Source organism: Taudactylus pleione, unplaced genomic scaffold (assembly GCF_031769625.1).
Source record: "Taudactylus pleione unplaced genomic scaffold, aTauple2 ptg000172l, whole genome shotgun sequence".
NCBI classification, from domain to species: domain Eukaryota; kingdom Metazoa; phylum Chordata; class Amphibia; order Anura; family Myobatrachidae; genus Taudactylus; species Taudactylus pleione.
In genome coordinates, this window is record NW_028284574.1 from 9923611 (window position 1) to 9936967 (window position 13357).

General features: G+C 40.2%; 1 protein-coding gene across 3 annotated transcripts in view; it reads right to left on the reverse strand.

Moving 5' to 3' along the window:
* Positions 1-1449: 1449 nt before the first annotated feature.
* Positions 1450-13357, reverse strand: part of LOC148521250 (uncharacterized) — a 51674-nt gene continuing 39766 nt past the window's right edge. For all 3 annotated transcript variants that reach the window (XR_015878849.1, XR_015878848.1, XM_088475444.1), the window contains 3 exons: positions 4405-4436; positions 3309-3422; positions 1450-3232 (listed from right to left, as the gene is read on the reverse strand). Coding sequence is in view for 1 of the 3 variants with exons in the window: in XM_088475444.1 (XP_088331570.1) it covers positions 2874-3232; positions 3309-3422; positions 4405-4436 (505 nt within the window). In the remaining 2 variants the exon portion in view is untranslated. The remainder of the gene's footprint in view (positions 3233-3308; positions 3423-4404; positions 4437-13357) is intronic.

The following is a 13357-nucleotide window of genomic DNA, read 5'->3' on the forward strand; positions in this document are numbered from 1 at the left end:
ATACTACATTACAAAAGTTCTCATTTCCCAGCTACAAAAAAGAGCGTTCCAAAAGGGGAATTTCTTAGGATGAAAAAGGATTGCTCTACAGATGAAAATTTTCAGAAAAGAGCTAAGGAGTTAGAAGGAAGACTAAAATCTTGTGGTTACAGTAATCAGATCATTAAAAAAGCATATCATGAGACCCAGTTGAGAAATAGAGATACACTTCTATATCAGAATGATATTGTCAGAAAAAAAGAGCAAAAACAACCGATAAGCTTTGTGGGCACTTTTTGTAAACAATGGAAGAGCTTACAAAATGCCCTTCAAAAACATCTACATGTACTTAAAACAAATGAGGATCTGGCAGCAGCTCTCGGTACTAGAATTAATATCAGTTGGAGGAGGTCACAGAACCTTAAGGATTGCTTCACCCATAGTCACTTTGAGATTAAGAAGAAACCAAGAGAACAAAACACTGGTTCCCATAAATGTGGACACTAAAGCTTGTGAGTTTATGGTTAAAAGATACTATTATGTAAACAGATATGGGAAGAGATGTGAGATAAGAGATTTCATTAACTGCGCCACATTGGGAGTTATATATTGTTTAATTTGCCCCTGTGGTAAGGTATATGTTGGTATGACAAAAAGACAACCGAAGAAGAGGAAACTGGAACATGTATCCAATATCAATAATGCGTACAGGGATAACAACAGGATGAAACCCTTAACGAGTGTAGCCAGACACTTCCGACATTACCATCATGGCAGGAGTAATGGGTTAATTGCATTCGGGATGGAAAAAATAAATCTTGGTTTAAGAGGAGGTGATATAATTCAGGAACTCCTTAAGAAAGAAGCCAGACAGATTTTTTTGATGAATAGTGTCACATCATTAGGACTTAATGAAAATATCAATTTCTCAATGTTTTTATAGATGAATCGATAACTATCTGTAGAGGTGACCACTATTTATACAATATCAACACCCTTATGATTGAAATTTTGGAATGATTTTCATATAATAATTTTTTATGAGTACATATATATATAATTTTTACTAATTTACACTTTTTTTATAAAATGTTTCATGTGGAACATATTTATATATTTCAGAAATATTTATTAACTTGCACTAATTATGTGAGAATATATTTTATAAATTTTTTTTATTTTATTTCACTTTATTTAGGACATTATGGCACTACTATTATTATTTTTGTAATATATTATTAATACGTATATTTATTGATCTACAATAAAATTATTTTTGCACCAAGTATAGTTAATTTAATCAAGGACATTATGACACTTATAACATTGATATTAAATTATATTATGCACATTTAAAATATTATTATATCACTGATATTTCATTACACTATATGCATTACACTTACAATCATTTACTCACAATTAATGTATATTTATTAATTATATATATTTTTATGTATGTGTCTTAGGGGTTTATATGTAGGTATGTAGGTTTATGTATATATGTATGTATGCGTATATATTTGTATATGTATGTATATATTTTAGCTGATTCATAAATAATATTTGTCTATATGAGATTATGAAATGGTATATTTTATTATTGACCATAAGATAGTGTATTTTGTTAATGTGTACTCATATATAAAAATTAAGAATGTCTTTTATTTATACTGATCTTTATTTTCATTCTATTATGGGCCACACTGATATACAAGGAGTTAATTAGAATGGGATGTGTGATCACCAATCATAAACTTGGATTGCCGTTTTTGAAAAACAATATTGACAGGGATTGGCTATTCAACATATAAAAGAACCGGGAAAGGCAGCGGTCAGCTTGCCTCTTTGATAAAGCTACAGCGAGACGCGCATCGGCGTCTAGCTGTGATTAATAATACTATGTCCGTGTAAATGTACATGCTGCTTATGTTTATCATTGGTCATAATGACAGCGCGTATTAGCGCTTGTTATATATACCACGAGCGGGGCTAATATGATGCTCAATCTAATAGAGATTATGCTATCACATGCTGTCATTTAGTGCATGCGTGGGATCCCTGCTATTTTGCCAGTGTATATCGATTTATGAATGTGAGCGCACATTAGTGCATACAATACTGACCACAAGTGGGGCTAAAAACTATAGCAATGGGACAATGTCAATGATGAAACACGCTGCCATTCAATACGGCTGTGGTATCTTTGCTATATTTTACAATTTCTTTAAAATACATGCATACTGCTGAGAAATCATGAGAATATTTGATTACAATATTTATTACCAGTAGGAATATTATTATAGCAGCCTCCGCAGTTTAATAAAGAGTTAAGATAGAGTGTTGTCAATAAAGGAAACAATTTTGTTTATCCAATACTTTACAACTGTTAGTGGAATTACTGTTTATTTCATATTGAATGATCCATCAATTTAGATGATAAATTGAGTTCCCTCATCTATCATTCATTTTGTATGAGAGCGTTTTTTATTAGAATCCATACAGTTATTGACTGCTTTAATTATATTCAGCACTGTGAATCCAATTATCACATATAGCTGAATAAGTGTACCAATCATAGAGTTCTGCATTAAGAGATACATTGTGTCAGTGGGGCGTGTATTTAAAATATGAGACACTGTTTCTCTTTATATTTCGTTACAATTCCCTGATAGACTGATACATTCTCAAGTACAGAACCTGATATACTTGAACTATATCTTCTCTACATCAGCAGCTAATCAATGGGATAATTACAGCATTTATTTTAATACTTATTTCTTTACTTTATTATTTTGTTCACTTATCTATACCCATTTTAATTCGCTGGATTTGTTTGTAATTATATGTTTATTAATTTGTACTATTAAAGATTAAGTTTTATTATCATACGTTCATGCTACTATAACCACATAATCACGTCTGGCCCCACCCCTGACAGCATCACAACACCTTCCTCCGAGGGGCCATCCTCTGGCAAGGCATCCTCTGGCTGCATGGGTACTTGACTCCTTATTACGATGTTGTGTAAAATCCCACACAGTACCACAATGCGAGAAACCATATCCGGCAAGTACAATGAGTGCACCACCAGAGTTATGGAGACACCAGAACCGGCCCTTTAAAAGGCAGATACAGCGCTCCACCACCTGCCTGGTGGCAGTAAACGCGGCATTATATTGAGTTTGTGGCCCTGGTGTGGAATTCAAATAAGGAGTCAGCAGCCAGGGCGTGCAAGGATGTCCACTGTCACCTGTTGGAAATGGAACATTTTTTAATGAAACCATGTTTACACTATTACTATAGCTACATACTGGATTTATACTTACCAAGAAGCCACGTGTCACCAGCTTGCAGTGTGGTTAATTTAGGCCAAATCCCTGAATGCTGGATAATGTACGCATCATGGCTGCAGCTGGAAATTTGGCATTCAGGGAGAGGATCTGGAGGGAGGCATCACATAGTACCATTACATTTAGTGAATGGAAATGTTTTCGGTTCCTATAGATTTGTTCCCTGCATGCGGGGGGCTGAAGTGCTATGTGAGTGCCATCCACTACCCCAATGACGTGTGGAAAGCCTGCAATCTCAAAAAACTTCTGCTTTACCACATCAAGGGCTTCCATATCCAAAGGCATACTAATAAAATGTGCTATATGATTGAAGAATGCATCTAGCACACACCTCAGGATCCGTGAAAATGAGGGCTGGGAGAGGCCACCCACCAGCCCCACAGTGGTTTGGAAGGATCCTGAGGCGCAGAAATGTAACACCGCCAACAACTGTGTAAGTGGTGTGATTGCTGTAGGAATGTTAATCTGACTTTCTAGATCATTCTTTATTATTGAAAGAGTGTCTAGGATAATATTTGGACGCAGGCGATAAGTGGTTAAAACCACATCATCAGGCATTCCAAAAAGGGTGACACGTGCTCTATATATCTTGGCCCTTGCATGCCTCCTATGCCTACGCCCAGGAGGAGGCTGAGGAAGGTTGGTGGGGGGCAACATGGCCACTATTAGCTGGCCAACATCGCTCTGTAAAGTTTTAATAGCAAAAAATTAGTTGTCATGAGAATGTTTTTTAAAAAAAATTGAAAAAATTCTTAGCTTAGTAATAATGGTGCATATTCTTACAGGGTTGGGTTGTGCCATCTTCTGGAACCCCTACATGTGTTGTTTGTGTTCTGAATAATTGTTAGTTTTGGAAAAGTAAAAAAAAGGATAAGTCATACACAAGTATATTACTACTATTATTGGTAAAACAATCCTTAACTTTGAAATTGTGCAATATAAATAAATGACAAAATCACTGTTTAAATTTTTAATAAACAGCCTGAAACATTTGTAAAATCTAAAAACTCAGCATAAAACCCTTAAAATTAAAAATTGACAAACTTTTAGGATTAATTAAATAGACACTTACCTGGATCCACTACAAACTGGCCTGTTAAATGCCTAAAACAAAAATATAAAACATGACTATAATTGGTGAAATAATGTTCTAAAAATGTGAAACAAAAACACAATGGAAATATGCTTGCAGTAGGCTGCAAAAAACAAAAAACAAACACACCCCAAGAAAAAAAACAAAAAAAACAAACAACCAACACAACACACACAAGCACCACTCAATCAACACATACAAGCACCACTCAAACAACTCCAAACACTGTAAACACTCCAAATCCGTTCAAGCCACAAAACTAACTCCAACTACAACCCACAAGTAAGGGACCATTTGGCTTTGCCTTAAATAAGGGCACAAATAACACATTGATTGAATAATGCAGGCAAGGTGTGAATTGTACGTAGGCAAATAGGGATGCACGGGTAACCAATCCAGAGATGCGCTCATATCTCGCCCAACCCACGCAGTGATTGAATAATGCAGGCAAGGTGTGCATTGTAAGTAGGCAAATAGGGATGCATGGGTAACCAATCCAGAGATGCGCTCACATCTCGCCCAACCCACATAGTGATTGAATAATGCAGGCAAGGTGTGCATTGTACGTAGGCAAATAGGGATGCACAGGTAACCAATCCAGGGAGGCGCTCACATCTCGCCCAACCCACGCAGTGATTAATTAATGACGTACACGTATGCTTTATGCGTAGGGAAAGATGGATGCACAGGTAACCAATCCAGGGATGCGCTCACATGTATCAATAGTCTTCACAAGCACTAGTCTTCATGCAAGTTTTAAAAATGGCAAGCGAGGAACATGGTGACCAGAGGCAAAATGAGCCAGGTAAGTTTGAAACACATTTTTACAAATTGTCAATAACAGTTCATATGTTCCAAAAATGCAATATTTGGAAAGAAATAACAACTTATTCTAGGTGCTGTGAATCCAGAACCTGGATTCCATCTGGAAATCCAAGGGATGTGGGCAAGAGTCCTCCGGGCTCTGGAGGGACAGACAAGGTAAGCCAGTAGCCCCCAAAGCATATTACCCCAGCCTGGCTGAGGCAGCCTACGGTCTGACTCATCTGGGAAAACAAGGTATGTGTAAATTGGTGAGGGCATACTGGTGTGCACCAGGTTTTTCTTCCCAAGCAGAAAAGAGAGCAATTTCTTGTTTGACCTGCTTGAGGAAGAACATAGGGAAAGCGATCCCTACCGAACCATCCCACATTCCACCTTTCCAGGTAATACAAATTGATTTCATCCAATTACCAACGTGCAGGAACCTTAAGTATGTGTTAGTGTGCACTGACGTATTCTCCAACTGGGTTGAGGCCTACCCAGCGGCCACTAATACTGCTGCGTTTACTGCCAAGAAAATAGTTCAGGAATTTGTACGCAGGTACGGTATCCCTAAAATCATTGAGAGTGACAGGGGTACTCATTTCACAGGTGATGTTTTTCAAAATATGTGTAAGCTGATGGGTATTAATAGTCGACTTCACACCCCCTACCGACCGCAAGCCAGCGCCAAGGTAGAGAGGATGAACGGGACTATTAAAAATAAGTTAAGTAAAATCATGGCAGAGACTGGACTAGGATGGCCAGAAGCGTTACCATTGTTCTACATAGTATAAGGACCACTCCTACACCCCCTGTGAATCTGTCCCCCTTTGAAATACTGTTCGGTAGACAACCTCATTTGATTATAAGTCCACAGGAAGACTTGAAGGGTAACAATGAGTAAACTGTAAGGTATCTTATATCAATGAGTAAACAGTTAAAACAGCAACAGCAGAAACTGAAATTTTTGTCCCATGACATGCCTGAAACTAACTGTCATGATGTTGAACCAGGAGAATATGTTATGATCAGAAATTTCTTGTGTTCAGGTTGTTTAACTGAACGGTAGGAAGGTTCGTACCAGGTGCTGCTGACAAGTACTACATCTTTGAAGGTGGCTGAGAGAGATACCTGGGTGCATTCTACTCATTGCAAAAAGGTCAATCAACCATTGGAGAAACAAGTCGGAGACAAGGCTGATAACGTGGACCTGTCTATCGTGAGCTTGTTCCGGGAGGATTGAAAAGGTTGTAGTGAGATACCTGAACTAAAAGAAATTTGCAGGTCTTTGTTGTGACAATGGACTGGCCTGCTGTGTTCATTTTCATATTCTTTTCCAGAGTTTTCACCATTTTGATTGGCTCGGGGATATCCGGTTTCTGTGATGGGGGATCAATTGAGGAGATGGGAGCTGATGGCAGTGCTGATGGAGTAGAGTCAGGAGGAGTGCAATGCCAATCAGGGGAGTGTCTGACCAATCTTAGTACTGTTATTGTTAAGAGAGCTATAATTCCGGATACTCGGGGACGGTGTGGAGGTTTATCGTCTGAAGATTCCTGTATTTGTGAACTTTGTCGGTTCCTAGTTGATGAGAACTGTATTCAATATAGCCTAAATATAACCCGTATTGGGGTGGGTATCCTTTAGAGGATTATCATAGCATGGTAGGCAAAGTGTTAAACCAAACTGATTGCTGGGTGTGTTCACATGTGCCACAGGGACAGCATAATGTAGGGTTGGTGCCATTTCCACTGAATATCACGAAAATTTTAGAATTACAACAAGGGAAAACATTGGATGGAAAATTCCTCTCATTCAAACCACCTCATTTCAACCTCTATCAATTCCAAGTAGATAGATCACTTTTGTGTTTAAACAGAACCAACTCCAATAAACCCGGGAGTTGGGAAGTGACAGGGAATAATCAGACAATGACCTTCTCACAGAGAGCTGATAATGAGTCCATAAACCATGATCTGTTACGCTCAATTAAATCTAGTGGGAAACATTTTAGGTACCGGTACACATTGAGTTCCACCAAAGAAATTATTGGTAAGGTACCAGATGGTTATTGTGCTAAAATAATACAACCAGAGACTTGCATGTACCAGATGGAAGACCCTGAGATAGGATTGTTTGCAAGGGAAATGTGTTTAATGATAATGATGCATACTACTCCTTATGTTCTCCCCGATAATGTGTATTTTATATGTGGAAGAAAGGCATATAAGTGACTCTCCCCGAGTTCCAAAGGTTTGTGTTACCTGGGAAGAGTAGTCCCAGAAGTTATGACCCTCACACATGTTGAAATGCTCGGTATCCATAAAAACACACCATCACCATATCTTCACACGCAGTATGAACACAGAGGCAAAAGAAATATGATACCTGGTGACGTGCATAAAGCCACTCAGTTAATTAGTGAGACAACTGGCTTCCAAGTCTTAGTCACAATGGATCCCACCAGAATCGCTCAGGGTACATTAAATTTTAGATATATTCAGGAACTTGCTAAATTGATAGATAATATCACTGAGATGTATGATGACACATTCAGGTATACAGGGAGAGAATTGCAAGCGTACAAGAAAGAACTGATGCAACACAGGCTAGTGTTCAATTATTTAACTGCTGTTACTGGAGGGTATTGCGTAACATTGACCACTCAATTTGGAGTAAAGTGTTGCACCTATGTCACCAATGATACCAGCGACCTCAAAGAGGTAATAGACCGGAAGATGGACGAAATTCTGCAGCTAAAATGGGAGTTTCGTAAGAACCATAATGCTTCAGTGGCTGAAGTAGGGGAGAAGATAGAAGGATGGGTCTCATGGTTGAACCCAGTGAAATGGTTCTCAGGCCTAGGGGAATGGGTCCAGGAAGTGATCGCCAGCATAGGCAAATTCTTGATCCTTATACTGATTGTCATCATAATAATTGGCCTATGTGTGTGTTCCTATTGTGTTGAAGTGTGGAAAATGTAAAAATAAAGTAAAACGAAAGAACAAAACTATGATGGTGGTCAGTAATGACAATATGAATACTGAGGTAAATATAGAACTGCATTACAACCCTGAACTAGGAAATTCCATCATTTAATGTATTATATTTAGACCTGCATAGAATGTATTATTGAAATGTTATTTTTAAAACACCTCAGATAATGTAAAGTCTCAAATTCCTCTTCAAGACTGCCTTTATAGGACTGGTGTATCCCCACACCTTTCACATCTTCCAAGATCCGCGTATAATAGTAGTGTGTATAATAGTAGTTTTATGTCCCCACTCAGAGACACATTACTGATGGATTAAGAACCACCTTGTGCCATCCCAAAATAACATTAAATAACATATAAATGTAAACCTAAATTAATTTTTAACATCAGATTGTGATAGCATGTTGTTCGCTATCAAAGGGTTGACTGTCGAAGCTGGATAATTGGCTGAGACAAGATCAGCTTAAAATTAGGTCGTAACGATGCCATCTTGTGACTGGCCGCAAGACGCCATCTTGTAAATCAGATTGCAAAATGCCATTTTGCGAATGGCCGCCCAGCGCCATTTTAGCTAAACTCACACTTAAGTACATATGGCAATGTTACTATTAGCATCATGCGATTGCATTTTACACCATTTCTCATACACACATAAATACGCACAATTGCGCTGTTAACTAGTCGCATATTAGCGAATGCATAAGATCCTGTATGAAAACGCTGTTTGTTTGCTTCATGCGCACGCATCTGCCCCAAGTTAACTATCGTCTTTATATCAACCCCCAAATACTTACACAGTACATATTCACATAAAAGGTCTCATAAGCTTTAAAGTATAAGATTCAAGTTTGTTCATTTATTATAATTGCTGTGAAATAAAGGTTATTTGGTAGCTAAGGTTTAATACATAAGTAAGTCATGTTTGATATTATACTGATCTGCACTCTTTCAACAGCATTCTGGTATCGTCAGTGTGAAGATCGCAATATGCATTCTCAACTTATGGACCGCAGAGACTTAAAGCACCGAAATGTACATTATATGACCAACTGTTAGGATGTGCATGAGACAGGAAACCAGAGACAACCAGTTGTTAGAGGCTGGACTGTGTCTATTTGAATCAACCTGTTAAATGCTCTACAACAGATGCATCCTCCTTGGGAACCAATGGCATCATCGACAAGCCTCTCTATTGTGTTGTCTGTTTCTGTGAGAGTATAAACGTGTGTGTTGTGACCCCAGTCTGAGTCTTCTTGCTGAATGCTGATAGACGGGGGTTTCTTGCTGATGCCTACATCTGGTCCAGAAGTGCTGCGTATGTAGAACTGTACTTGGGTCTGTATAATTCTTTGCGCTAAATTGTACTTAGATCATAGCGTGTAACTGACTGTACTTTTACTTGAAATATCACTTTGTGCTTTGGAACCACAGGTTCAAGGTCTGGAGTCTTTATTTACTATATAACTGCGTACGCAATATAGCGTCATCCTTAGAGGTTTATAGGCAGGATATTAGAAGATATAGGCAGGAGTGTATAGAGGTTCTAATTCAATATCCTTACTGTATAGGGGGGGTCTTTGCTACTGGGGCACTGTATAGGGGGACTACTACTGGGGACAGAGCATGGAGGGACTACTACTGGGGGCACTGTATAGGGGGGACTACTACTGGGGACACTGTATAGGGGGGGACTACTACTGGGGGCAGAGTATGGAGGGACTACTACTTGGGGCATTGTATAGGGGAGGACTACTGCTGGGGGCACTGTATAGGGGAGGACTACTATTGGGGGCACTGTATAGGGGAGGACTACTACTGGGGGCAGAGCATGGGGGGGACTACTGGGGACAATGCTTTTGGGGGAATACTAGTGGGGGCACTATATACAGGACACTGCATAGGGGGGATTACTCCTGGGGGCACTGTATAGGGGGGACTACTACAGGGGGCAGAGCATGGAGGGACTGCTACTGGGGGTACTGTATAGGGGTGGACTACTACTGCAGAAAATGCATAGGGGGGACAACTACTGGGGGCACTGTATAGGGGGGACCACTACTGTGGGCATTATATAAGGGACACTGCATAGAGAAGACCAATACTGGGGGCACTGCATAAGGGGCACTGCATATGGAGCACTGTATAGGGGAGACCATTACTGGGGACATTGCATAAGGGGCACTTCTAGAGTGGGCATTGCAAGAGGAGCATTAAGGTGAATAGAAATAAAAAAAATCCTTGGGTGATGAGAAATGGTGGTATATAGGGGCCCCCACAGACCTTAATCTGGCCCTGCAGACAAGGGTTCCAAAAAACACTTGTCTGTGTTTTTTGTCTTTAGGGATCCTAAATGGTAACGTCAGCAGGGACCACAGCCACAAAGAGACGTTCAGGCCAGTCCTCAGTGGATTTTCCTTGAGATGAGGCTTCAGCCACCTCTTCCAAGTAAGAAGGGAAATTGGATTATGACTGGGAAGACAGCTTAAACTGGGAGGATGACTCCCATCCTTATTCAGGGATGTCTATGGTGGTAAATAGGGTCTGGGAAACTTTGCATCTTTCCTTAAAAGTAAGAAGAAACATGTATCTGTTTTCTAAAAATTTTCACATTTTGGAGAAATATTAAAGGAAACCTGGTTAAAACCTCATTCCAAATTTCAGATAAGAAATTTAAGTGTCTTTAGCCTTTAATTTTTGGGAAATTACACCCCCGGTGGATGTTCCTATTGCTAGGTTGGTTAGGAATTATTCCCACAACAGTCTGTAACTCCTAAAGATCCTATGGATAGGAAGAATGAGGCTGTACTTAAATCTTTATTTACTTTGTCGGGAGTCTCGCTGCGCCCAATTTTGGCCAGCACCTGGGTGAATAAGGGCTATCAATCCTTGGATGAACCAGATGATTACTGGATTTCAATCAGGGGATATGCCTGAAGATAGCTCTTTAGCTAATCAAATTTTGGAGGTTCTGATCTATATACAGTAGGTGATGCTTTAATAGACACTATTCAGGTACAGTCTCATATTTCTACTTTGGTCATTTCCGACAGACATTCCTATTACTTAAATAATGGAAGGCAGACTTAGGAGTAAATTTACTAAAGTGAGAGCCTTTAGAAGTGAGTTTTAAAAGTGATGTCGCCCATAGCAACCAATCAGATTCTAGCTATTATTTTCTAGAAGGTGCTAGTTAAATGTTAAGTAGAATCTGATTGGTTGCTATGGGCAACATCACTTTTAAAACTGACTTCTAAAAACTGTAACTTTAGTAAATTTACCCCATAGAGTCCAAGCATGCTTTAGAGGCACTGCCTTTTGAAGGAGGTTCTCTGTTTGGTCCTGAATTAATTAAAATTATTTCTCAAGTCACGGAAGTCAAAAGTCCTTACCTTCCTGTATCGACACCAAAACCAAAATCTCCTAGGTTTCATTCCTTTCAGAACCAAGGCAGGGGAAGCTTTCAGGCCTTCAAGGGCATGCTTAGGGGTCCCCGTAGAGGTGCCTTCAGGGGGCATGGTGTCCCCGGCACCTGTCGCCCTGCTGCTAACTCAGCAGGTCAATCCACATGACTGTCACGGGATTGGTACCCGACCTCTGGTGGGAGGCCGCTTACTGAGATTCCGGAAAACTTGGATTGAATCCAACCTGGATTTTTGGATAAGTGGACTGGTAACCTGGGGCTACGTTTTAGATTTGGAGGGTCCTGTTCCAGAAAGATTCTTTTACACTACTCTTCCTGCGGATGGTTGCAGAAAGGCGGCTCTCATACAGGCAATTTCTGCGCTTTCCGATTCCGGAGTAATTATTCTGGTTCCGGTACTACAGCAAGGCCTTGGGTTTTACTCCAGTCTTTTCTTGGTAGACAAACCAGAAGGGTCATGTCGTCCCATTCTCAACCTCAGGGTGTTAAATCCTTATCTCCACTTGGAAAAATACAAGATGGAGTCCGTAAAGTCTGTCATTTATTCCATGGAGGGAGGAGAATTTCTGGCCTCCATAGATACCAAGGATGCCTACCTCTATATTCATATATGGAGGGGTCATCAACATCTTCTGCGGATTGCAGTGGGGCACCTGCATTTTCAGTTACAGGCCCTGCCATTTGGTTTGTCCACCATTCCCAGAGTCTTTACAAAGGTATGGCACACATGATCTCCCTACTCAGGAGTGGGGGTGGTCAATGTGTTGGCTTACCTGGAAATTTGTTGCTAAGGGCACCTTCAATAGCCCAATTTTACCATAGGCATGCTCCTGAAATTCGGATGGATCATCAATTTTCCCAAATCAAATTAATTCCATCTCAGAGAATGGTAATTTTGGGTCTTCTCTTCGACACCCAGCATCACAGAGTGTTTCTTCCGCAGGCAAAGATTCAGGATCGTCAATCCAGAATAAGGATCATTTAACAGATGTCACGACCAGGCACTTGGTATACCTCTACTGAGGTAGAGAACCGGGGAGTTAGTATAAAGATGAATGAATGACGGGCGGGACAGTAACTAGGTCTCCTAGTTGTGGCCAAACCCAGGTTTGGCTAAACCTGCCCAGAGGTGTGGAGTCTAACTCACTTGGTGGTTTTCTCCAGTGACCCCTCCAATTGGGATTTGGTTTTCACAGCACCAAGTGAGCAGGTCGCGGCCCTCTGGACAGGTATCTGGGAATGGCAGAAGACCAAAACAAATACTAAAACTACGAGGACTGGAAACACTAGGGATACTGGAAATAAAGAACACTAAAAGAGAACTGAAAAGATATGGCACTTGAAACACTAGGAGGAGATAATCCAGAGACAGACTTGTACTGAGATCCGGGTAGCGAGTACACAGATGTAGGCTTGGGACGCACTGGAGGCGCAGACACAGATTTGCACAGAGACACCGGTAACGGAAACACAGGGTTAATTTGAGATGCACTGGAGGTACGGACACGGACTTGCACAGAGACACTGGTAACAGATACACAGGGTTAACTTGAGATGCACTGGAGGTACGGACACGGACTTGCACAGAGACACTAGTATTCGGCTTCACAGGTGAAACAGGTAACACAGAAAGTTCAGCAGGGCATCTGAACAGCACACATGAGAAAGTATAGCTGGAAGTCACTGAAACACTGGAGACATGAAGTACTGA